We start from the raw sequence: 23,622 nt of genomic DNA, 5'->3' as shown, positions 1-23,622 counted from the left end.
TCCTTACCACATTTACAATCTTCTCCAAAGTTGCATTCATCTAGAGTTTTTCCCCCACAATATACAGTTTTATATTGTCTGTGTGTGTGTGTGTGTGTGTGTGTGTGTTAATATTTTCTGCTATGCCTAATGATAATACAAAAAAAAGAAGAAGAAATCAAAACAGAGATCTGGCAATCAGATGAAATCTGGCATTTAGTTGTTGTGAGTGCAGTGTACTTTGGTGTAGTCTGCTGCGGGAGCAGCATTGGAGCTGATACCAGCAAACTGAATAAACCGCTCTGCAATTTTTTATGGAAGCCCATTTCCACCACTAAAAAAGGAAGAAAAAAAAGTATCCATAACTTGAAATTTGGAGTTATCTTTCTCAAATCTTTGAGTTATTTTCTCAAAATTTCCACTTATTTTCTCGAAATTTTGAGAAAATAACTCAAAATTTCAAGTTAGCTCTGCCAAATTTTGAGAAAAGTGAGTCAAAATTTTGAGCTACTTATCTCAAAATTTCGAGTTAATAAGTCGAAATTTCAAGAAAGTAGCTTGAAATTTCGAGAAAGATAACACGAAACTTTAAATTATGGATACTTTTTTTGTGGCGGAAACGGGCTTCCATAGACAGCAGATCACTTTCTCTAACAGGCTGATTCAGCTCTGATGACACAAGGACAGATAAAGGAAATCTTTCATATCACTTGCGATCAACCTCAATAATTTAAAGTATCTGTCAGGCACAGAATCATCTCCTGCATATTATCATCATCAGTAATATTATTATTCATTGCAACTGATGTACCAAAATAATTAAAAGAAAGTATGGGATAACAAAAGTATTTTTCTTTCCATCATCACATTAGTGCAGTTCAAATTGTTCCAGTGGATGACAAAAAAACTGAATAGGCAGAACAAAAAAAGCAATCAATCAAATAATAGACTATGATAAAGAACATCAAATAAATGAAGCATGAAATATAATGTTTATCAAAGGACCAAGGTCTCTGTTATTGAGATTTTAACCACTGTGTGATGCTCTCTAACAAGGCCTGCCTTTTTGAAATGTTAAGTGGTTGTTTGACTCGTAGGAGCCGCAGTGCGCTCCGGGGTTCGCGCCAGCTGTGCACCCATATCATGTGATGTTGAACAGAGAAGCCTCAGACACAGAGGCACTCGATTAGTGGCTGATACAAATAAAAAGTGGCTAAAACACATGCTCAAAACACTTCGTTGGGGAATCAGACTGTTAGTCTTGTCATTTTAAACACTTCCCAAGGCGCTGCATTCGCTATCGTTTGTGTTTTAGAGCTCTCCCACAACTCTTCGCTAACTATGTGAGCGCATTCTGGCTCGGTCGTACCACCATTCACCCATGCTGAAGCTAGGGCGCAGCAGTAGCGGAGCCAGTGAGCCGACGACCATTTCCGACTGCTCCGTATGGATTTAACGTCGGTATACGTTGCTGCCTGATGTTTTAGAAAGCCGATCACCGGTGACTTCGAAGATGGGGGATCCCTGTGACCTTAAACACTTCGTAAAGTGAGTACCTCGTGAGCATGTCCCGGTTGTTTAGCGCGTCCTTATTTCTGGTGAAACCACCTTACTACAAAACAAAACATTAGCTATCATGCTAGCAAAGCCGGGTCACAGACTCCACTATAGGGGTCCATTGTATCCTAAAATAGAAGTGAACGTCATATATTTTCTTCCGTGTCAAAAAACTACAAAGGTAAGGTGCTCACACTGTCGAAAAAAACCCGATTATTCTGAGTGAACACACCAGGTAAAGCTCAAAGTATAACAAGTTTACGACAGCCACGTTAGCCTATAGAGCGAGGCAAAGCTAACACAGCTAATGTTAGCTGCTGATGCTAGCCCTTTACAGAAGCAAATGTGATCGTTCAACCCCCTGACAGGCACCCGAAAACACACTAAAAGCCTTACTTCTAGCATGTCAAAGTACACAACTGTTTGCTAGTCGACAGTAATAGCCTACGTTATACACAAGGAATATGCTCCTTCTGTCTTTAAAGACGGCCCATGAAATCTCTGCTAACCTACCCAAGCTAGCTCAGCTATTATATTTTTTAGCAAATTATCATCACGGTCTAATAACTAAGGTATGACGTGTTTTCTGCCTTCTCAGTGTTGATTTAGTGTAAGCAATCTTTAAAAAATAGCAGACTAAATTATTTGCTTTAGAACAATAATTTAGCTAGTTCTAGAAGTGGCTGTCTTTTTAAAGGCCATGTTTTGGCTGCATACACTCACTGCACAGGCCATGCTTAAGTGTAGTTACTCAGTTTGCATTCAGTCACGATTTGTTTTTCCCATTACAGTGTCGATGTGGTCATTCACATAAATCGTAGTTCTGCAAACAGCATTTTGTTTTATGTAGTCCGCATGCTTGTCTTCGCCGTGTCTAATAATCAGCTGCATCTTCTAATGCCCGCCCTGCATCCATCCATGTTTTTCCATTTATCTTCGACCATGAAACTTGCTGTTAATAAACAATTGGCGAACGTAACTTCCTATATGTTGATCAGCTGAAGCAACAACAGTGGAAATTTACAGCCAAATGTACTTAAATTGGGGGGAGGGGGTCCATGTCTAATGGGAGTAAGACGAGGTACGGCCACATTGCATCGATAGATAACAGAAAGGAAGGCGGGTCTGCAGAAGTCGTTACTGTGCAACGCTTTAATGCATGTGACACAATGTGCTTTCTGACGTTGTGTGCTGAATATACAATGTGTGTTGGACAACAGAGACAAACTGAAATACTGCAGTTATTGTGTCATTAGCAGGAACTTTACTGAGATTTTAATGGTGTCAAAAGTGTACAAGTTCCTGAGTGATTAGCTGTTGTGGATACAGAGAGACTTAGTTCATTGCTTTGTCTTTCTTTTTGTCAGGTGTGGCGTCACTTTGGAGGGCTCATTTCTCTGATTTGGATTATTCTTGGCCAGCAGCCCCTTCAGGCCTACTAATCCTAGACGAATTTCTCTATGGACGCTCTGCACAAGTCAGAGATCAGGTATTAGACAGCAGAAACTGTAGAATGGTTACCAAGTTGTGTTATGTTTATGAATATAGTCTGGCACACTACTTTTAAAACATTTTGACTTCTACCTCAACCCATCCACCGCCATGTTATTGTTCATATAAAGAGCTTTTTTTTTTTTTAATTTAAGCACTAAAGTGTCTTATGCAACTCATAAGTTCTGTGCTTTTTTTCACATCCTTTCATCTGTTTATTTATTAATTGTCAGTCATTGTCTAGATGGTGTGTTTTTTGTAGTTCATACACAGTTCCTTAACGTTTGTTGTGGTAATACAGGACAGTAAAAGCAGAAAAAACAAACAAGTCATATATATATTGAACAAATTGAATAGAAATTGTTACCTGAAGATGTTTTTTTAACCATATATTTTTCATTTTCTTTTTATAATTTATTTATCAGCTTAAAAGATTAGATGCTTGTAAATTACAATTACAAAAAAATTACAAGAAAGCTGTTTGCAAAGGGAAAGATATTCATTGAAACCTGTGTAATAATCCTTTTTTTTAATTGATTGCCCTTATTGATTCCAGATTCAATCTTTACAGGGAAAAAAGTAGTCCTACACATGTTTTTAGCATCAGTGTAACTGATTTATTATCTTTTCAGTGCAGAGACAGAGTAGAAAATATGGCTTGGATTTGACTGAGGTGAGCAAAAACTCCACTCTTTGTTATTGTTTTTTTTTGTTTTGTTTTTTTGTTTTGTTTTTCTTTGTAACGGACAACTGTAAGGAATACATGGCAGAACTAATTAATGAAAATGATTGGCTTGGAAGCATTTAATTCCAATGGAGCTAATGGGGTTATTTTGAAGCAGTTCTTAACAGGAACCAGTTGTTATTCCCCATTCTTGCATTTCATAGCTCTTTCTGTATTACTGAATGTCCCAGCGCATGTGTCTCAGTTTGAAGGTCACAGGAGAAAAAAAAAGAAAATTGAAATCCTAAAGGAATAAATGACCCATTTTTTTCCCCATCACCCATATCAAGCTTAGCCCAAAGAAAACAGACATTTTATTAAAAGTAAAAAGTCACACATTAAGTTTTCTTATATGTTGACCGCTTTTATTTCTTTGCTTTTACTGTTGTTTTGGAACACCAGTTACCAGTCTCAGTAAAGAGAGCAAAGATCTATAACAGCAACATGGCGATGAGAAAAGAATGCCCAATGGTGTGCCAAACCCCTTGTTCTGTAGTTTATGCCACTGAAACAGGAGTTGCATACCAGTCGCCCCTTTTCACTCAGTGTCATTGTATGTGAGCTCTATTTATTTAAGTTCAGGGTTAGAAATGAATATGAATCCATTTAGTAGAATGTAATTATTTCAGAACAAGTTTCGAAACATTTAAATTCATGGTCATTCCACAATTATCTTACCAACTGTTATTCTTTTCGGTGTTTCTATTGAAAGAGTGATGAAAGAAACTCATACTGCCATAAAAAAATCTTACTTGCAGTAAAAAGGGGAGAAATCTGAATGTTTTGTCCTTCGGTATGGTAAAGCACAGAATTGTTGCCCTTGTCAATGGTGACGCACACCATAAGTGACGTCATATCCGCATAGGCGAGCAGTGCTTTGGTGTCGTTTCAGTTAGCCGTGGACTTCTTAGGTTTTTCTAACCCTTGTGTAGTTGGGGGCAGCCAGATTGAAGACACAAGTTTGCGATGGCCATGGGTTTTATCGGCATTTCAGTGATATATCAGTGCAGGATCTCAGAGATTTGGAAAGTTGAGACTTTCAGGAGAAAGTGTTCCCCTTTCGTCATCTTTTACTCCCATACCAATGCTGTCGTATAGGCTTTGTCTGTGTGGCAGCACCTGTCATTCAGGAGAATACTTCAGTGAATCTGGTGCCCCCTCAGTGCTGGTGTAAATGGTGACAGGGCTGTGGTGACGTCATGTTTGGCTTGCGACATAACCAGTGGGGGCCTAAAGATGGATGTGGGTCAGCCCACAAGAGCATCACAGCTAGATATAATAAGGCCTGCATATTTAAAAAAACAAAACAAAAAAAGTTTGAAAAGTGAATCCTAAATATTTTTTGTTCTGGTCTTCACTGAAATATCCACTTATTTCATTCAGCTCTAAGAATGTGTGGTAACCGTAGCGCTTTGTTTTGGTTTTTCAGTGGTGTTGAGAAGTGGTGTTGTGCAATGCTGGATCACTTTTGGAAGTTCAGAGAGAGTTGAACTTTTATTTATGTCTGACAGAAATAATTTCGAAATAAGCAGGAAATGTAAATAATAGAGGCAGGAATCACCAGACACTTCACTATACAGTATTATCACAATACTTCACTCATGATACAATATTTTTGTGATTTATTTATTTATTTAAATTTTGCGAAATTCTGAGCATTGCAATAATATATATTGTTAGTTTTCATAATTTTTAAACTGCGAATGATGTCCTCAAAGTTAAACTTTGTCAATATCTGTTTCATCCACTAAGATAAAGTTGTCTCACTTCAGTTTCTCCAAAAGTTGATTCTGTTCATCTGGACGTAGCGTTTTCAGTGGGAGAAACTTTCCGTCACTCATTCAAGTGACTTCTTCAGTCTCAGCTGACTGCAAGTTTCCCCAATTTTATAAACAGTACATTTGCATAATAACTGAAGCCAGCCCACTGAAGGAACACTGAGCTGGTTCCTTCAGTTTATCAAAGAAAAAACAGTCAGACTGCTGTCTGTCAGTCTGCAATTGAATGAGGACACGCTGGCATTTGCATGCAATCTGTTTCTGATAATACAGGAATTAGTTGTGATCAAATGTTGAAAATCATATCTGTTGCTGTCTGCATCGACATCGTCTGCATCTTGTTGTAATATTCCCAGAGTATTTGAATTTATTTAATAAAAAAAATGCTATTTGCTGTTCTTGTGTTGATACAATGTCACCAAGCAAAATCACAATACTATGCTGTATCCATTTTTTCCCTAGCAAATAACTAAAACCTTTAAAACTGATCTTGCAAGTTAGAGTCAGCTTTTAGTAATCTGATTGAACATGCAGTTTTTTTGTTAGCAAAATAGTTTTTCTCTGCATAGTAGCTCATTGTTCTGCCCTCAGGGTAACAGGTTTAGAGGCTGAATGTCTGTTCTGTTCATCTGGTTGTAGTTTGCATGCTCATACCATGTTTGCATGGGTACGTTCCAACTATGTCACATTCTTCTACACCAAAGGCATCTTTATAAGGAATTTGGAATTATATAGACATAATATATATGTATATACTTATGTGAGAATTAGGCATCCAAAAGACAGTGCATTTAGAGAAAATGTAACTTTCCTCAGAAATGTTATTGCATTCAACATCCCATGCTGAAGTTTATTTTTTGTTTAGCAGGTTTCCTCAAACTGTGGTGGGTTTGAGGAAACCTATTTAAAGTTGATCTGAGCAGTTATGTAATGTAAAGCAATTTCCTGTCCCTCCCTTAGATATATGTGACATCTCTAGGTCAGTTAACCTGACAGTCTCAGCACTTCCATTTCATTTATTTATCAGTGAAATCCATTACTGCCTAACACTGTTTGCCACTAGTAGTCTAAACACATATGATCACATGGCTGCCGTGAGTTGTAAGCTAATTCCCTGTCCGCTATATTTAAAATGTTAAAATGAAACTTGAGTCTGTTTATTTCTGTCTGTTTATTAATTTAACTCTGATAGAAATCAGAAGTGTTAATACACTTGGCATAGCATTCCCTTTGAACTTGAGAATATTGGGCAATGAGTGAAAGATATTGAACCACTGTTTCAGATTGGGCAACAGTTGTTTTGAAGTCATTTGTCATTAGGCCAGAGAACATTTTCAGGTAAATGTTTACATCCTGCAGGTTTACCCTGATAATTTTGGCTTTAATCTTAAAGTTTCTTTTCTGTACTTTTACGATTGTAAATTAATTTCTGACTTTCCTCTCTTCTACTTTCCCATATTACTCTTATGTAAATCCAGAGAGGAAGGGAGTGGTGCATCGGTAAGTTAACTAAATATAATTAATGACTATGACTATCTGCGGTCTTATCAGCATTTTTCAGCCTTTTTTATGATATAAAAGAACTGAGACAGCACGTTTATGTGTTTTCTCTTGTATTGTAGGTAAAGGTGGAGGGCCTGTCTAAAGCAGCTCTAATCAAAAGCCTGTCTCCCAGAGTCATGCTGTCCAACCACCTTTTGCCTAAAGGGACCAAGATGAAGGTCAACCTAGAAGATCAGGGTCGTCAGAAAGTGTCCTTCAGCTTCTCACAGACAAAGAAGCCACTCCAAAGCTCGTTCTTCATCCCTCCCAGTCCTGATAAGTCAGATCCTCATGCTGCCTCGTCACAGTCAACCTCCGAAAAACCTGGAAAGAGTGCAGACAGCAAAACTGAGCAAAGGCAGACACCCTTGGTGCCAGTATCAAAAACAGAGACGCCTCAGACGCCAGTCCCCACAGCTACTAAAGTGAAAATGATGCATTTCAAGAAGCAAATTCTTAATGACTCTGTGACTGAAGAGAAACAGTCAGTTATGCCAGAAGAGCCACACACCTCTCTATTTCAGAATGAACTCTCAGCACCCCAGAGTCTCATCAGCACCTGTCCCTCTGAAAGTGCTCACACTGAAACCTCTGAGACGAGAGAAACCTCAAGCCTCAAGAAACCAGCTGCTTCCTCAGGAAAAGATGGGGAGACATCCAGCAGTACTGAGCAGGATGAAAAGATACACAAAAGGAAAACCAGGTCACAGTCAGATAGTGCCCCCCCTGGCTCCGAATCTGATGGAGATTCAGCCCAGATGTCTTCCAGCCACAAATCAGTTGATTCCAAAAGTAAAACAAACTCTGACAGCAGAAGTAAAGATGTAAGAAAATCTTCTTCTGGTTCACATGCAGAGGAAAGGGAAAAAAGTTTCTCAAAGCGCTCAGAGAATTACGAAAGGTCGTCTAGTTACTCGAAATCAGACCGTGATTCCAGACACACATCTTCACGCTCATCCCGATCAGAGAAAGATCGCCGAAGGTCCAGATCTAGATCACGGTCTAGATCAAGAGGTTCTCGAACAAGTTCTTCACACTCCAGATCAGACAGAACTAGAAGTGACAGAGGGTCACGCTCTGAAAGGTCCTACTATCATGAATCAGACCGGAGATCACACAGGAGTTCTCCACGCAGGGATAGAAGACGTTCTCGCTCTCGGACTGACAGAACTCGGGACAGTTCCGACTCTGAAGATGACCACAGAAAAACAAGGTCGAGGACAAGTGACAACAGTAGGTCATCCAACCACTCAAGCTCGCATAAGGAGTCAAAATCATCATCCTACTCAAAATCTGAAAAAACCTCAAAATCTGTAGATTCACCTCACTCTTCAGAGTTGGATAAAAGAACACAGTCCTCAAAGTCTGAAAGGAGTACAAAGCGGTTATCGGACTCTGATACCCTACGCAAGGGTTCTCCTGATCTGGACTCCAGTCACCGTAAATCTAGCAGCCATCATAAGTCAGAGGCCAACAATAAATCTTCATCTTCCAGTAGTCACACACACTCTCAGACACATGAAAAACGGCAAAAAAGCAGCCCCAGTGACTCTGAAACGGATCATAAGGGCAAATTACAGTCATCCAACAGAAGCTCCAGCTCCTTGGAGAACTGTAAAAACTCTCAAAAGAAAAGCAGTAGACCAGAGTCGAAACAGGTCCCCTCTAGATCTTCTGTGAAATCTTCTGGGCAAGATAGACAATCAGATGATTTATTTCATAGCCCTGGAAAAGCACCATCTTGTGCAACCACAACAGAATCATTTTCTCAGAGTTCAAAAGAAAAATCCGATTCCCAACCGGTTGGAAATGAAAATGGCAATAAAGATGAAAAGGAGGTGGGGTCTTGTGGTGAGGGTTCGCAAGAACTGTCACTTAAGGCAGAAGCAAAATCAGGTCTTGAAACGGAAAATAACATTGCCTCTGATGTCACTTACAGTGAGAGCCTAAAGCATGTAAACTCTACTCTGGAAAACGTGTCTAATGTGAAGGATAGCCTTTCCTCTAATGATCCAACACATGTGAACTCAAATGCATCTGTCGTAAATTTATGTAGTAGTAATGACAGTACAATGTGCAATAAGGACGAGGACATTTTTTACTGTTCAACTGGGCCAGAGTCTGTACTTCATTCAGTGGATAAAGCTGTCACAGAGGCTGTCCAGCAAAACACTAAACCAGAAAATGTTGAGCTGGATGAAGCTCAGGCAGTCAGTAAAGAGTCTGACACAAATTTGACAGTCAAATCTGATTCATCTTGTCTTCAGTCTGAGAATCCGCCAGAGTCACTACCTACCGATGTAAAAAAGGGCAGCTGTAGTACCCGAAAGTCACGGTGGGATATTGTTGGGCAGGATTCCTCGGAGAGTGAAAATTCACAGAGAACTGTTTGTGTAGAGAGTAAACTGTTAAATACTGTTAAAAAGGTGATCTCTGTCAAAAAAATAGAGTTCTCTAAAGATAATGCTCAACAAGACTGTGATATTAAAGATGATATTCAGCAGGAAGCTGAAACACATTCCAGACTGGTAAGGCAGACGGAGATCTCAAAGCAGGAAGTCCAATCAGAGAGCACACCCGTGACCTTTAATTGCAAAGACCAAAGTGAGCCTTCGCAAGCCAGCACCAGCAATGACCACTGTGACTCCAAACTGTCTGCTTCTCAAAATTCAAACACAGATCAGCCACTGCACATAAATGACAAGATACAGATCAACTCGGCAGCAACGGCACAGCACTCAAATGAGGAAAATTCCGAAAACAAATCCAAGGACAGTGCTAGCAAGAGCAAACTGAGTAAGAGAATGTCTCCCAGTCAGGATGCGTCAGGGCAGAGTGAGGCCAGTGATAGCGATAATTCAGAGTATGACTCTGATTGCGACGAGGCTATAAAACAGTTGCACTCTGTAGTAGTGGTGCCAAAGAACTCTTGTCTAACAATGAATACAGAGGAGAGGGGACCTTTGAATATTTTACAACAGCAGAATGCCATAGCAGCTGAAAAACATATTAGTGAACCCCCAAATCAAGTTAGCCAACAGAAAAAACAACCCACAACACAGACCGGTATAAGCGATTCACTCAGTAATAGTACGTCGTGTCAGTCCCAGAGCAATATGATTGATAGCACCAGTCACTCAGAGGCCTCCACCTCCATCAGTACCCAGCCTTATACTGCTGGTCATGCCAGTTCCCATGCAAGTGTCACAGATTCCACCCCCATGCGTGATAATTCCAAACAGTGTGAGCAAGGGCACAAACAACATGATGTGAGCAACAGAGGAGATCGGACGCACGTGCATTACCAACAAGATCATTTCTCCAGGGCTGACAATATTAATGAGAAGCATGAATTCAACCTGGGTTGGGATTTCTCACAACCAGAACAGCCTACTAGTACGTACCAGCAGCCTGATAGCAGCCACGGGCCTCAGTTAACAAACACTAAACTGTCAGGATCTTTTTCCAAGGGGCAAGAACAAGAACACAGACCAAGTATTGCTTCCTGTATCCAGCAGTCGCAAAACATGCAGACAAGCAGAAAAAACTACCTCCATGCAAATGTCATTGATCAGGATCCTTCAGGCGAAATTCAACCCGACTCCCTCACTAATGATCACGACGACTTCAGTGGGGATAAATCATCAAGTTGTAGCAAAACGGCTTTTGAGGGCAGTGGGCCTAACACTCAAGGGTCATCAAGCTTTGTACAAGGTCATGAAATAAGCAGCAATAGCAGGGGTTCTGCTGTACCCGACCCCTGTAGAGAAGACAGTTTTAGGCCCCACAGAGGAAGGGGCCCTCCCAAGAAAAGGCGTCCAGAGATAGAGTCCGATTCGGACAACGAGGCAGAGGCTGGCCCTGCAGCTAAAAGGGACCGTCAAGGAGATACTGAAGTCGCTAAAGAAACTCTTGTAAAATCTGCAGCGGACCGTCCATCACTCACTCTGCAGGACTTTCAAGATGCAAATAGATGGAAAGAGTTTGCCAAGTCTAAAAAGATGCCTCCGTACTTTGACTTGATTGAGGAGAACTTGTACCTAACAGAAAGGTAAGATGATTCCCGTCAGAGCATCAAGTTTGTTTGTGAAGAGTAACTTCCTAGCAAAATGTTGAATTGAATATTGAATATTTTCAGACTTGATCTTTGAAAGTTTTAAAATGTAATTTGCAGGAAAAAAAGCAAATCTCATCGAGATATTAAACGAATGCAGTGTGAGTGCCCCGTGCTACCCAGAGAGGACCGAGCAAGGGGCGTACTAGCATGCGGGGATGACTGTTTAAACCGGCTGCTGATGATTGAGTGGTAAGTGTAATAAAGATTATTGAACCGCTGGCATCTTTTACATCAATAAATATTTCACAACTTTCCTTAATTAAGAACCTGGAAATCCATAGTTTTTTTAAGCACCTATTCTGGTTTGTTAATCGAATCTTTTTATGTCTTTCTTGTAACATCTTTTTTTCCATGTGATGTTTTTTTCTTAGTTCGTCACGGTGCCTGAATGGAGCCTACTGCTCTAATCGCCGCTTTCAGATGAAACAACATGCCGACTTTGATGTGATCCTTACAGAAGACAAGGGCTGGGGACTACGGGCAGCTAAAGACTTGGCATCGTAAGACACTTATTGGTTTTTAATAGAACACTGTGAAATTATTTTTAGAAAATAACATTCAGTAGTTGACAAAAGAGGCTCTCTATTTCACTGCATAATGATAGAACAAGGCTTCGACAATGCTTCCTAAGAGGTTATAAGATGTGACTTATACTAGATAAAAATGCATGTGGAAAGAAAAAACAACAGTGGTGATATATGTGAAACTGCTTTTGTTGTTTTCTTAGAAACACCTTTGTACTGGAATACTGCGGTGAGGTTTTGGACCACAAAGAGTTCAAAACAAGGGTGAAAGAGTACGCTCGCAATAAGAACATCCACTACTATTTTATGTCTCTGAAGAATAATGAGGTAAGTGATGATTTAACACGTTAAATGGTGTCTGTAAATGGTTTTAATGGTTATTTGTGGTGGCTGGAAGAAACGGCTGACGCTGTATTTCCTCTCTCAGATTATTGATGCAACGCTGAAGGGTAATTGCTCTCGGTTCATGAACCACAGCTGCGAGCCCAACTGTGAAACCCAAAAGGTACGGTGGCAAAATAAAACTCTTTGGCGTATCCTTTTAGTTTCTTTGAATTTTTTTTTTTAATTTAATTTTTTAATCGTTTCAGTGGACAGTCAACGGTCAGCTTCGAGTTGGGTTCTTCACCACCAAGGCTGTTACTGCAGGAACTGAGCTCACGTTTGACTACCAGTTTCAGAGATATGGGTACGGTTCCTGCGCGGTTACTGTATTTTTGTGTTCGACGTATAATATATGAATAGACATGAATAGACTCAAAAAGAAAGACTGGTTAACCTTTTCATCGAATGGTTTAGCAGTGGTGGTTTCATCTCTGTTTAATTGTACCCTGCAGGAAAGAAGCACAGAAATGCTTCTGTGGAGCACCCAGCTGCAGAGGCTTCCTGGGTGGGGAGAACAGAGTTAGTGTTCGAGCAGCTGGTGGGAAGATGAAGAAAGACCGCAGTCGAAAGAGTGCTCTCACAACGGTCAGTTCTTTTAGTAATATTTAAAGGTCTTAAGGCATTTCTTTTAAGTGTAGCTTTAACAGGTTTGCATGGAGGCCGGCACTTTAGTGACTGATACACAACAACAAAGAGAGGGAAAGACTTACGAATTTGTATAAATTGAGTGCTGAGAACTGTTAAGCTGCATATACTGCTGTGTGCAACTGTTATTTTCCTTTTCTTAATAATCAGGTACATAAACCTGTTAGAAAATATTCATGCAAAATCAATCATATCAGAAAAGGCAACAGAAGCTGTGAACTCATTAACTGTTCCTTTTTTAAAAAGTTTACACAATAAAAGTGCAAAATTTTTTATATTTTTTTTCCTTTTGATCACTATAATAAGTAACTGCTTCAGCAATATAGTGAAAATGTGTTAGTAATGTACCAGAACTTCAGGATATTTGACTACTTGGTATTCACAGCCTCATTTACAGGGTAATTGTAGTGGTCTTTGAAGTCATAGTATTAAAGTAACAGTAGAGGATTTATAACAGTAAATTGGTATAACAGCCTGTGTTACAATGCCCGTACTTGCTTCTTAGATTAGATCTCATTTGTTTGTTTCAAGCTTATTATTTTTTTTAATATTTGGACACTGCTGGAATATCTCTGCATAATTTGAAGTTCAGTCTTTATTTATCTTATATTGCATGTCAGTAGACACTCTGAAACTAACCGTTTTAGCTACCCTCCTTTTGAGGCCACCCTCAATTTAAGCTGGAATTCTTCAGAGTGGCCCAGCCCTCATTTTGAACAGCAGGTTGATGGGGCAGCCAGAACTGTGTGCCTTGATATCCCCCCTCTTTGACGTCAAACGGAGCCAGAAATAGGGGGAAAATGTCAGAAAATGAGCTTTTAGAACAGCCCAAGCGTTTTGGGTTACTGTGATTACTTGCACAGTACATAAGTTGACCTTTATTATTTGAAACTTTGTCCTTGTTTAATATGAGAAGCCATCATTGTAACTACAGGCTGTATACACTGTGTGTTTTAAAGGCCAAAATGTATCTTCACTCTTTTTTCTATGCTGTCCTTTCGCAGGTCGATGAAGAGCTGGAGGCATTACTAGAGAATGGCGAAGGCTTATACGATGAGAAACAGGTGGTGTCTCTCTGCAGACTGATGGTCCGAGTGGAAACGATGGAACAGAAACTCATCTGTCTAAAGCTCATACAAGTATGACCAGATCTGTCAATACATTGTCTATATCGTTGATTTATTTTAATCTTCTTTTTTAGGTTATAACATGCTATGTTTGTTTTGTACAGGATACACAAAATCCATCATGCTTGAAGCAGTTCTTAGACCATCATGGATTGTCTTTGCTCTGGATTTTCATGGTGGAGCTTTCTGAAGCTAAAGGCAACAGTGCCAACAACATCAAACTGCAATTACAGGTGAGATATGTCAAAATGTTATCATATATCACTGTATGGTCCATACACAGCCACTTGCTGTTTGACCAGCGATTGCCTTGTTTGCAGATCATGAAGACCCTCAGTGTGCTGCCCATCTCAACTAAGAACATGTTGGAGGAGAGCAGAGTCCTGACCTTCATTCAGCGATGGGCTCAGACAAAAACTCTTCCTCAGCAGACTGAGATGGATGGTTACTCTAGTGAGAACACCTCCCGTGCCCAAACTCCCCTCAACACTCCTGATGGTTCCTCCGCTAAAATGGGACCAGAACTAGATGGTGACACGTCCAAGCCTGCTGTGTACAGACGCCTTAAAATCATCAGCGAAAACAGTCTGGACAGCGCTCTTTCTGATGCTAGCAAAGCATCTGATGGGAAAGAGGAAGAGGAGGAGGAGGATGATGAGGAAGATGATGAAAATTCACGTGCAGGACTTCCTGAAGGAAAGCAGTTGAAGGCAGACACACCGGTGGACGCTGCAGATCCAACCACAGATTCAGCGGAAGAGTCGGGAAAAGAAGTCATAGGAGAGAAACAGGAAGAGGCAGCGATGACTTCAAGCCGTGAACCTCAACCTCCAACTGAAGAGGTGAAGGAAAAACCTGATTTGGTTGTGGAAGAGGACTCGGATATGAAAGAAGTCAAAAGTGAAGATCAGGCAGATGAGCTGGAACCACCAAAAGAGCCAGTTGAAACACAAGAGAGTGGGAAGCCACAAGATACCCAATCAGTGACAGAAAAGGCAGAATTAGAAGAAGGCCAGCCCAGTGTTAAAGTCCATGAGCCAGAGACCCAATCCAGTCAAACGGGTGTTGCTGATGCTCCACCTGAGCAGCCTTCAGAGACTATGGAATCCCAGACAGAGGCTGAAGAGGCTAAGAAAACACCGCCTAGCAGTGAGCCACACAGTGGTGAATCCACCACTGATGTTCCACCTACCGCTGAAGCCCCGGAGGCCACGATTCCGTCAGAGGTCACAGCAACCCCTGTGGATCCATCGGTGATAGGGACTCCTTCTCAAGATGAAGAGGAAGGTGTCTCAGATGTGGAGAGTGAGAGGAGTCAGGAACCACAGCTCAGTGTTTTGGACATTAGTGGCATGGCTGCTAGGCTTCTAGAAAGCTGGAAGGATCTAAAGGTATATTCATAAGTTGTCGCCTTCAAAGGAAAATATGATAAACATGTATAAAATGTGTATCATCCAAATGTTTGCGATGTGCTCACCATTGTATTCCAAAGTCAAAGTTCTGTTATTTTCAGGAGGTGTACAGGATACCAAAGAAGACTCAAGTAGATAAGGAAGGAAGAGGTACGGTTATTTCAAAGTTTATGTTTGGCTTGAAACATTATTTGCATAATTTTTAACATAATTTGATTTTTCTGGCAGATCGCAGCCGAGATCGAGATACAGCTTTGACGCCACGCACCACGTCAGGAAGCCGAGAACGGGAGCGAGAGAAGGAACGGGACAGAGACCGAGATTATGACAGAGACAGGGATCGAGATTGGGACAGAGACAGGGACCGCGATCGAGGCTCTGAGAAAACTCCGCGCAGCTCTGAGCGAAGGAGGAGACGCTCGCCATCTCCACCTTCATCCTACGAGAGGAGCAGCCGACGCACTGAGGAACGGTAGGAATTTGTGTTATTTGTTGATTGTGTCCTCGAATCATAGTGTTTTTTCTTTTCCCAAACTCTCCTAGTGAAGGTTTGGTACTCAGCTGTCCTCATGTTCTCTGAATTGTGAAGGTTTGATCCATCTAACAGCAGCAAGACACCAAGAGGAGTTGGTGGCAAGGAGCGCAACAAACTGTCCACAGAGGAGCGCAGGAAGCTGTTTGAACAGGAGGTTGCTCAGCGGGAAGCACAGAAGCAGCAACAGCTTCAACAGCAGCAGCAGCAGCTTCAGTCTTTGGCTTATGACCCTGCTCTAGCCTATGCCTCCAGCCCTGGCTTTATCACGTACCCACCTGGATATCCCATCCAGACTTTTGTGGATCCTTCCAACCCCAATGCGGGCAAAGTACTTCTCCCAACACCTTCAGTGGAGCCGAGTCTCAACTATGAACAGACCCCACCCCAGCGTCTCGTCTCAGATCTAGGACTGACCTCTCCATCTTCCACTCCCCAAACCACTCCAGTCACCAGTCTCCCTCAGCACGTCACTACCGCAAACCTTGCCTCTGGCAACCCTCAGCAGTATGCCCAGCCAACTGTAGCAACCCAGGATGCAGGCGTAGCTGTCCTGTCGGTACCAGCCCAGTCTGCCCCTCAGGTACAGGGCCAACAGAGCTACACCACTCTCTGGGACCCCACCACTCAGCAGGCAGTGACTGTGCAGACACAACCTGCACAGCAGTATGCCACAGCCCCGGGACAGGGTCAGACTCCCACAGCTATCTATTATCAGGGCCAGCCTTGCCAAACAATCTACAGCATCCCTGCTCCCTACCCCCAGACCAACACTCCAGTCATACAGGTAATCTTCTTGCTCTGGTCGTATACAAATGTCCATTTTACCTTTCTTAGATTTGCTCATTGCCCACGTTTGATTTTTGTGTAATTTTTATAAATCACCTATATTATGATATACAAGAGATAACTCCTTGATATAGAAAAAAGCTAAAAGTAAATGAGAATGTTAATATCTTTATTGTGATTGAAAAAGACAGTCTTTTAAAAGATGGATAATAAAGGAAATTATGTTTTTCCTGACCAATCTGTAGCATATTTTTGACCCAAATTCGATGGGGGTTGGGAACACTAAGCTCATAATTCAGAGGAGGATATTTTATTTTATTCCTTAAAAAAGAAAAAAGAGGTTCTGAACATCTGTAGGACTGCCATCTAATTGTGCTTTGTTTTTGAAGGCATACACTGATCCCACAGCCAGCTACCTACATGGCCAGCCGGTATATCCTGGTCAGCAGGGAGTGGTGGTGCAGCAGGGAGGCACAGTCACCACCATTGTAACATCTCAAACTGTTCAGCAGGTAACAGACAACTGCCTGATAATATCCCTGTTTTACAGCTTGAGTTCGTGATTTTGAACAAGCCCTATTATCGTGGCCACAAGGGGGCGGTATAGATCTGAATTATGCATATGTTAAAAGCTCCATTAGTCTAAAGTCCCTTTTAATATGAGTCCAGCTAAATGGGTCCCATTTGTTTATAAGAATGTAAACAAGTATGACTTCAAACTACAGTTGTTATAGTGACAAATTTAAGTTGTTACATAATGGCCATATACATTAGAAATTAGATGTCAATTTGTTTTCTTTTTGTTTTTAAATGGAAGCTGTGTCAGTCATTTTTGATCTCTTTTTAAACACATTAAAGTGAAGCTGTATGTGTATATTTTGTGATCATACTTAGTTTAAAACGTATTTTCTTCTCCAGGAAATGATTGTGCCCAACAGTGTGATAGATCTGCCTCCACCTTCTCCCCCTAAACCCAAAACTATCGTCCTACCTCCCAACTGGAAAGTGGCTCGGGACCCTGAAGGCAAAATTTACTACTACCACATTATTACAAGGTTAGTAAAACTGTGTTGCAGGGGTGTTTAGTGTGTGTGTGTGTGCGCCTCAGTAAAGTCCTCACAAGCATATTGCGTTTCATTTATTTATTTATTTTCCCTTTAGGCAAACACAGTGGGATCCACCAACCTGGGAAGGAAATAGTGACAACACTAGTGTGGACCATGAATCAGAGATGGACCTGGGAACACCCACCTACGATGAAAATCCTTCCAAAGTGAGCTTTTGACATTGATTACTCTTCACTGGCTTATGAAAGATTTAAAAAAAGTTAACTGTTGTGATCTAATCTTAGGTGGGTGGTCAGAAACAGCAGGTTTTAGTAACAGTCTTCACAGAGTGGAAAAGTATCTGTGCATTCCTTCGTTTGACAATGAGAAAGAATCCACATTACTTTTTCGTTAGTTCCCCAGAAAGTTTGCGCTTGGATGCAAAACACGATTATAGTGTTTGTTCCTTGAGGTAATTGAAGATGCTGCACCAGTGATTACTTTCAGCTGTTTCTCAACTAAGAAGAAAAAAAGAAGAAGAAGAAAAGCCTTCAGCACAACACCACGTTCTGTCGAGTCTTATAAACTTGGCGGCAACTACACCTCACAAAATGGCTTCATCGCACTCTACAGAGAGACAGAAATTTGAAGAGTGTGTCTAAACGCCCTGCCCCCTGCTCAGCTGTCTGTCTTTTAGCCTCAAGGCTAAAGAGGAGGCGATGCCTAAGCTCATCTCCTCTCTTCTGCTTCCTTTGTTTTCCCCTTTCATTTTTTATCCTGTCTTTAAGGATAATGGAAACCATGTGGGAGATTTAGCCTTCATTTATTTGCAGTTTGGGGTTTTACGCTTTAACTGCACAACTGTCTCTTTGAAAGACTTGCGCAGTGACGGACATGCAACCCACAGCAAAGGTAGACGTGAGAGTCGGTGGAAGTTTATTTGTAAACTTTGTCATTTTAAGTGGTGACAGTACAGAGACGTGCCATTGTGTAGGAGGTCACAAATCTTAAGTGTTGTCTGCATACAAAACCCCAGAAATGAGACCACGCATCATCTGGGCACACTCAGACTCACGAGATACAACAGCTGTTGAGAAACACAAAGAAGACACACACTGACACGCATACAGAGATTCCTTGATTTAGTTGTAGGGTGTGTTGGTTCATTTAAGAAACAAGACTGAGGTGAAACATCCATGTTGTTCATTAATCCAAGAACAGCTACATGTGTGTCAGCTGTAGGCTTTAGACAATGGTGGTGCCCACGTCCAGGGCTCAAAACTATGACACATGCTTTAGCCTTGCGAAGCATTCTGTCTCACTGTCTGGATTCCTCCTCTGTGTGTGAATCCTTTACGCTTGTTCTTGATGCTCACCACTTCATAGTGGGTGTAGGCAGTTAACTGCTGCCTGCTTGGCTTTGCTGTGGAAGGCTGCGGCCAGAGAGGAAGCAGCACCCTGGCAGGATATCCCTGCGTTGTTTCAAATAGCTGGTGAACAGGTGCTGCATTTACTCCCTGCTGACCTCAGTAGCTGTCATTGCAACTTGTAGGAATGTTTTAATTAAGCTAAGCTAGGGTTGGGTTTGTAGCATAGAAAAATCAGTTTGCAAAGTGGCGTGCTAATTCTGGTCTGCAACATTTCAAAGTTATATTTGTCCGCAAACAAGCCTGTTAATGAGTTTCTCTTATGATGACGTTGCAGTTTTCCACAAAGACGGCTGAAGCAGACACTTCCAGTGAACTCGCTAAGAAAAGTAAAGAGACCTTTCGCAAGGAGGTGAGTCAAAGTTTCCACAAACTGTGTTAAGAGCAATGTTTTTAACTTCTTTTTTAAACATATATACAGTGTCTGCACTTCTGCATGGTGGTGAATCTGTCCAGCCATTTATGTTTTGTTTTTGTTTTTTTAATTCTGTACATTACTTAACTTTATACCTGTTTGTTAATCAGATGTCACAGTTCATAGTGCAATGCTTGAATCCTTATCGAAAGCCAGACTGCAAATCTGGACGCATCAGCAACACAGAAGACTTCAAACACCTGGCTAGAAAGGTAACCGTGTTCATACATGGATGAAGTTTTCCACAAAGTCCTGGCAAACTTTTCTTTCTTTCCTAGTGTGGTCACGGCACAGTGAGGGTGCTGGTCAGCATTTAATGTAAACAAAGTTTTCAAAGTTTCCTTCAAAGTATTACTAAATAATTAAACTCCCACGATTTCGGCATCCAGCCAGATGTTTTTGTGTTCTGCCTCCAGAACAGAAGTTGTACATGCTAGCTATTTTCACTGTCTCTTTTGTTTTAGCTCCTTCTCAAAAGCTGTTTTCAACCAGTATCTCTTCAAAGGGCGGTGGTTTTTTTTTTTTCCATTATGATTCTCAGTAGGTCCATGGATAGTGCATGCGAGTGGTTTGCCACTCAAACATACCAGGACTCTGAGGACATGGACGCAGTAAACAGAAAGTCGACTTAGGCTTCACCCATTTAAAGACTGCAGCATTGTATTATGTCAAATTATAAAGAGCAAAGTCACTAAAGGGGATTAACCACTCTACCGCAACTTCAATATCAGTTTATTGTAGACTTGAGGGCAAGAATGAATGCCTAACTCTTTCCTCACTTCTGCTCTGTCTTCTAGCTAACTCATGGAGTTATGAATAAGGAGTTGAAAGCTTGCAAGAATCCCGAGGACCTCGAGTGCAATGAAAATGTGAAGCACAAGACCAAGGAATACATCAAAAAGTACATGCAACGATTTGGCGCCGTGTACAGACCCAAGGAGGACACAGAGGTGTATTGAAGCATTTCAGGCCACAGATGTTACACTTTGCTCTGCGCTAACACAGGAGAAGCACAGATTTGCCTTTCCATTCACTCCCACATGTACGAACTGTCCAGCCTGAACAGTGAAGTAGTTTCTTTATTTCTATTTATGTCTACGAATTGCACTGCTGAAGTTCTCCAGGCCCTGCGGATCACACAGGAGCCCTGATATACGGACTCTGGGAGACTTGGTTGTTGATGACCAACCCAAGACTCCAGGTGCAGTGTTCTCAGACGATGACACTGAGGGGTGCTACAGAGACTGTTTTCACTGACTGTTTTATTTTTTAGCGTTTTTGTTTTTTTTCATTTGCGGCTCTTAAAAGTTCCTCAGATGATCACCTCAATTCCAGTTTTTAAACTGTTATATCCCTGAATGAGGATCATTCACAGGAATCAGCTTTGGTATCACATTTATCAAAGTTTTGTTGTTACTTTCCACTGTTTAAAAAAAAAAAAAAAAAGGATCCGTGCCGAACAGTCGAGTTCTCCCTCCCCAGCCTCCTTTTCTCCCCCCTCTGTACACGCTTCAGCCCCCCTGCCACTGACCATATCTGGTGCTGCTTTTAAATGGGCTGTGGAGCTCCAAGCTTCCACTCCTGCAAACCCTGCCTTCTTAACCACAAGACTTTGGAGCCTCTGTTGTTTTATGAATGCATGATGTAACCTGAGGTCAGAGTGATCCTTATGGAAATCCCTACATTTTCCACGTCTTCTTACTTCAAGTAATCTTCCCTCACGGGGATGAGCTTTTTGCTCACGGTATACTGAGGGATCAATCGGTGGCAATCAGGCTGGCGAAAAGAAGTTAGCGGTCAATCTTTTCTTGACTTTTATCAGTTAATGTGTGATAACGGGAGCAGGGTTTGAATGCTATGTTTGACATGCTGTTTAGGTGTGTGTCCAGTTACTTCCCCACCCCCTCGTTTCTTGTCCGGCCCCACTTCCTCAACTTGTTCTGCCCGATTTCCTCTTCCTGCAGGAATGATTCTGAGAACGAAGGTTGTAGCATTGCAGTTTTAACCGTTTCTAAACATCCCACGTGTTCAGTCTTTTTACCACTCTTAGTCCTAGCAAGACATTTGAGACACTTTGGTCGACAAACTGTCGCTCATTAATTTCTGAGATTTTTACAGTTGGCACTAAAAGTTGTTTCTTTAGCATTAGGTCATCGATTTTACATCGCATAAAATTGCATTAAAAAGAATTCCAACATATGTACATTGCTTTATATGTGAATATACTGAATAATAGTTTTTTGGAATGCTTAATTAAGCAGACACTTTGTAAATGGAATATGATTTGGTGATTAAAAGTGTAAATATTGTGTAAAATTACCAAAGCTGTATGAAGGAGAGTAGGGTGATGGAGCACAGTGAGCCCACCCATCCTCACCAGCTTAGTCCTCCTGATGCAGTTCCCATATCAGTCAGTGAAACTTAGGAGCCCACTGACTCACAGCCAATTAATTTTAATGAAGTGGCCAGGGAGATGTTCATGTGTTTTGTTTTTTAGTTGTTATTGTTGGTGGTGTTTCTTTTTTTTAATTATTATTTTTCTATGTACAAATTAAATTTCACCCAACTCTACTGTAAGTATTGTGTAAGCACATTGTCATACCGAGTGTAAAAACATTTTAAAGATAATAAACCTTTTTTTGTAAAATCACATCACATTTTTTTCCTGCGGTGCAGTTCAGTTAGGTTCGTTTGAGCATCAATTAAATAGACCAGAATATCTCTAAGCAAATGTGACTGCCTTGTGCTTCATGATTAACTGCGTCGTGCACACCCAATCCCATTTTTAGATCTGCTCCCGCCTCTAATAAAGGGTGCACATGGCACGAATGCCACTACGGCACTTTCGCACAGCACTGAGCCAGATGTTCGGCTCCGCTAAAAGGAAAAAAAGTATGGACTGCCTTCATTAGAGACATTCAGTGTGCTCTAAATATGGAGACCTGTGAGGAGTAGAAAGAGGCGCTGCTGTGCTTCCCCTCTCTCTTCTGGGTCCCAACCCCACCCCACCCCCTTTCCAGTGTATGCACATTCCGCAGCCTCATGCCCGTGTGCTCCAGACCGCAGTTAAGCAGTCCCTTCTGGAGTGTGTGACGGCATGTAACGCTGCTCTAGGCCATGCACGATGCCTGCTCCCACTTAGTACTGTAGGCAAAGAGATCATTAACAGATCCGAGTTCACGGCAGAAGGGGAGGAGGAATGAGAGATGGTGTCTCAGTGAGAAACAGAAAACTGCTCCTCCAGAAGATTTAAGATTATTTTGGTTTCGCCCTCAAATTATTAAATACCTCTTAAATGATTTCCCCTCAGGGTTTTGGACAGGAAACGTCCTCATACACTAAATCCCTTGAAGAGAAGTAGTTTATTCCATGTCCAAACTTTGTTACTCTAACCCATCAGATGAGTTTTATACTTTGACTAAAGATGATAGACGTAGGTTTATGGGACTGTGGTTCTTTAGCAATAAATGTCTTATTTCCGTAAACCTAAAAAGAAAAAGACTTTTCATTTGGTGCAAATACAACTGTTCACTGTTGCCTTTCACTAGACGGTCATAAAACACTGTATCATTATTACATAAACAATGCCAGAACTGTTTGGGCCTTTGGGAAGATGACAAAAAGATGAAAATTAAACTATACTGTGTGAAACTAATGAGGCCTGTCGAATCTCTTGTCAGCTGTGCTCTTTTGTCATCACTTTTACATATTTCATCTGTTCTTCATTTCTGTGCTTCATGTTTAAGGCCCTTTTAAAACTTATTAACATTTGTTCTGATTGTAACTTTAAATTGTAATTCTGCTTCTTTTTCTTTTTTTTGTTTTTAACGAGTTTCTAAATAATCACTTAGCCTCGAGAAACTAAATAAAAGGTGCAAGTTCCCCAGGCTGATTGTAGCAGATCTGCAGCATAAAGACTGGTGTTTCATCATCTGTATAATGCTACACTTGATTTGTAATTCCACAAAAAGCATCAAAGTTAGACTTGCTTGCCAATTCATTAGTTACAGGTAGTGAGTACTGAAATAGACCTCATTTTGCCTTCAGAGCTCAGTTTCCTGTTCTTAGCTGACTGGAGAGGCCTTCTGCAGCTCAAGGTTCAACATGTTGTGGATTCAGAGATGCTCTTCTGC

At 41.2% G+C, this 23,622-nt stretch overlaps 1 protein-coding gene across 4 annotated transcripts; it reads left to right on the top strand.

Annotated features, from left to right (window-relative positions):
* Window positions 1-1,178: 1,178 nt before the first annotated feature.
* On the top strand, window positions 1,179-23,332 carry setd2 (SET domain containing 2, histone lysine methyltransferase). Of its 4 annotated transcripts, none has more exons than XM_006801362.3 (22): window positions 1,179-1,527; window positions 2,904-3,025; window positions 7,008-7,029; window positions 7,152-11,122; window positions 11,246-11,377; window positions 11,560-11,688; window positions 11,916-12,039; window positions 12,140-12,217; window positions 12,303-12,400; window positions 12,549-12,681; window positions 13,746-13,880; window positions 13,973-14,101; window positions 14,189-15,259; window positions 15,382-15,430; window positions 15,509-15,752; window positions 15,870-16,599; window positions 16,991-17,113; window positions 17,520-17,656; window positions 17,763-17,874; window positions 19,352-19,426; window positions 19,600-19,701; window positions 20,287-23,332. In XM_006801362.3, the coding sequence occupies exons 2-22, from the start codon at window positions 2,997-2,999 to the stop codon at window positions 20,446-20,448; spliced, it is 7,785 nt and encodes a 2,594-aa protein (XP_006801425.2). In that variant the 5' UTR covers window positions 1,179-1,527; window positions 2,904-2,996; the 3' UTR covers window positions 20,449-23,332. The 4 variants fall into 4 exon arrangements, with proteins under 4 accessions (XP_006801425.2, XP_035768170.2, XP_035768171.2 ...); XM_035912277.2 differs by lacking the exon at window positions 1,179-1,527 and adding an exon at window positions 1,675-1,717; XM_035912278.2 differs by lacking the exon at window positions 1,179-1,527 and adding an exon at window positions 3,660-3,700 and having other exon boundaries at window positions 20,287-23,331.
* Window positions 23,333-23,622: the final 290 nt, after the last annotated feature.

Source organism: Neolamprologus brichardi, chromosome 11, assembly GCF_056152115.1.
Source record: "Neolamprologus brichardi isolate AB-2024 chromosome 11, ASM5615211v1, whole genome shotgun sequence".
NCBI classification, from domain to species: domain Eukaryota; kingdom Metazoa; phylum Chordata; class Actinopteri; order Cichliformes; family Cichlidae; genus Neolamprologus; species Neolamprologus brichardi.
This window is presented reverse-complemented; position numbering and strand designations above follow the sequence as displayed.

Excerpts from the sequence above, each read along its gene's own strand:
- setd2 (XM_006801362.3), top strand. The coding sequence starts at position 2,997 with ATGGACGCTCTGCACAAGTCAGAGATCAG. Across the intron at positions 3,026-7,007 it reads CTGCACAAGTCAGAGATCAG|AGAGGAAGGGAGTGGTGCAT; the intron begins GTATTAGACAGC and ends ATGTAAATCCAG. Across the intron at positions 12,682-13,745 it reads GAAAGAGTGCTCTCACAACG|GTCGATGAAGAGCTGGAGGC; the intron begins GTCAGTTCTTTT and ends GTCCTTTCGCAG.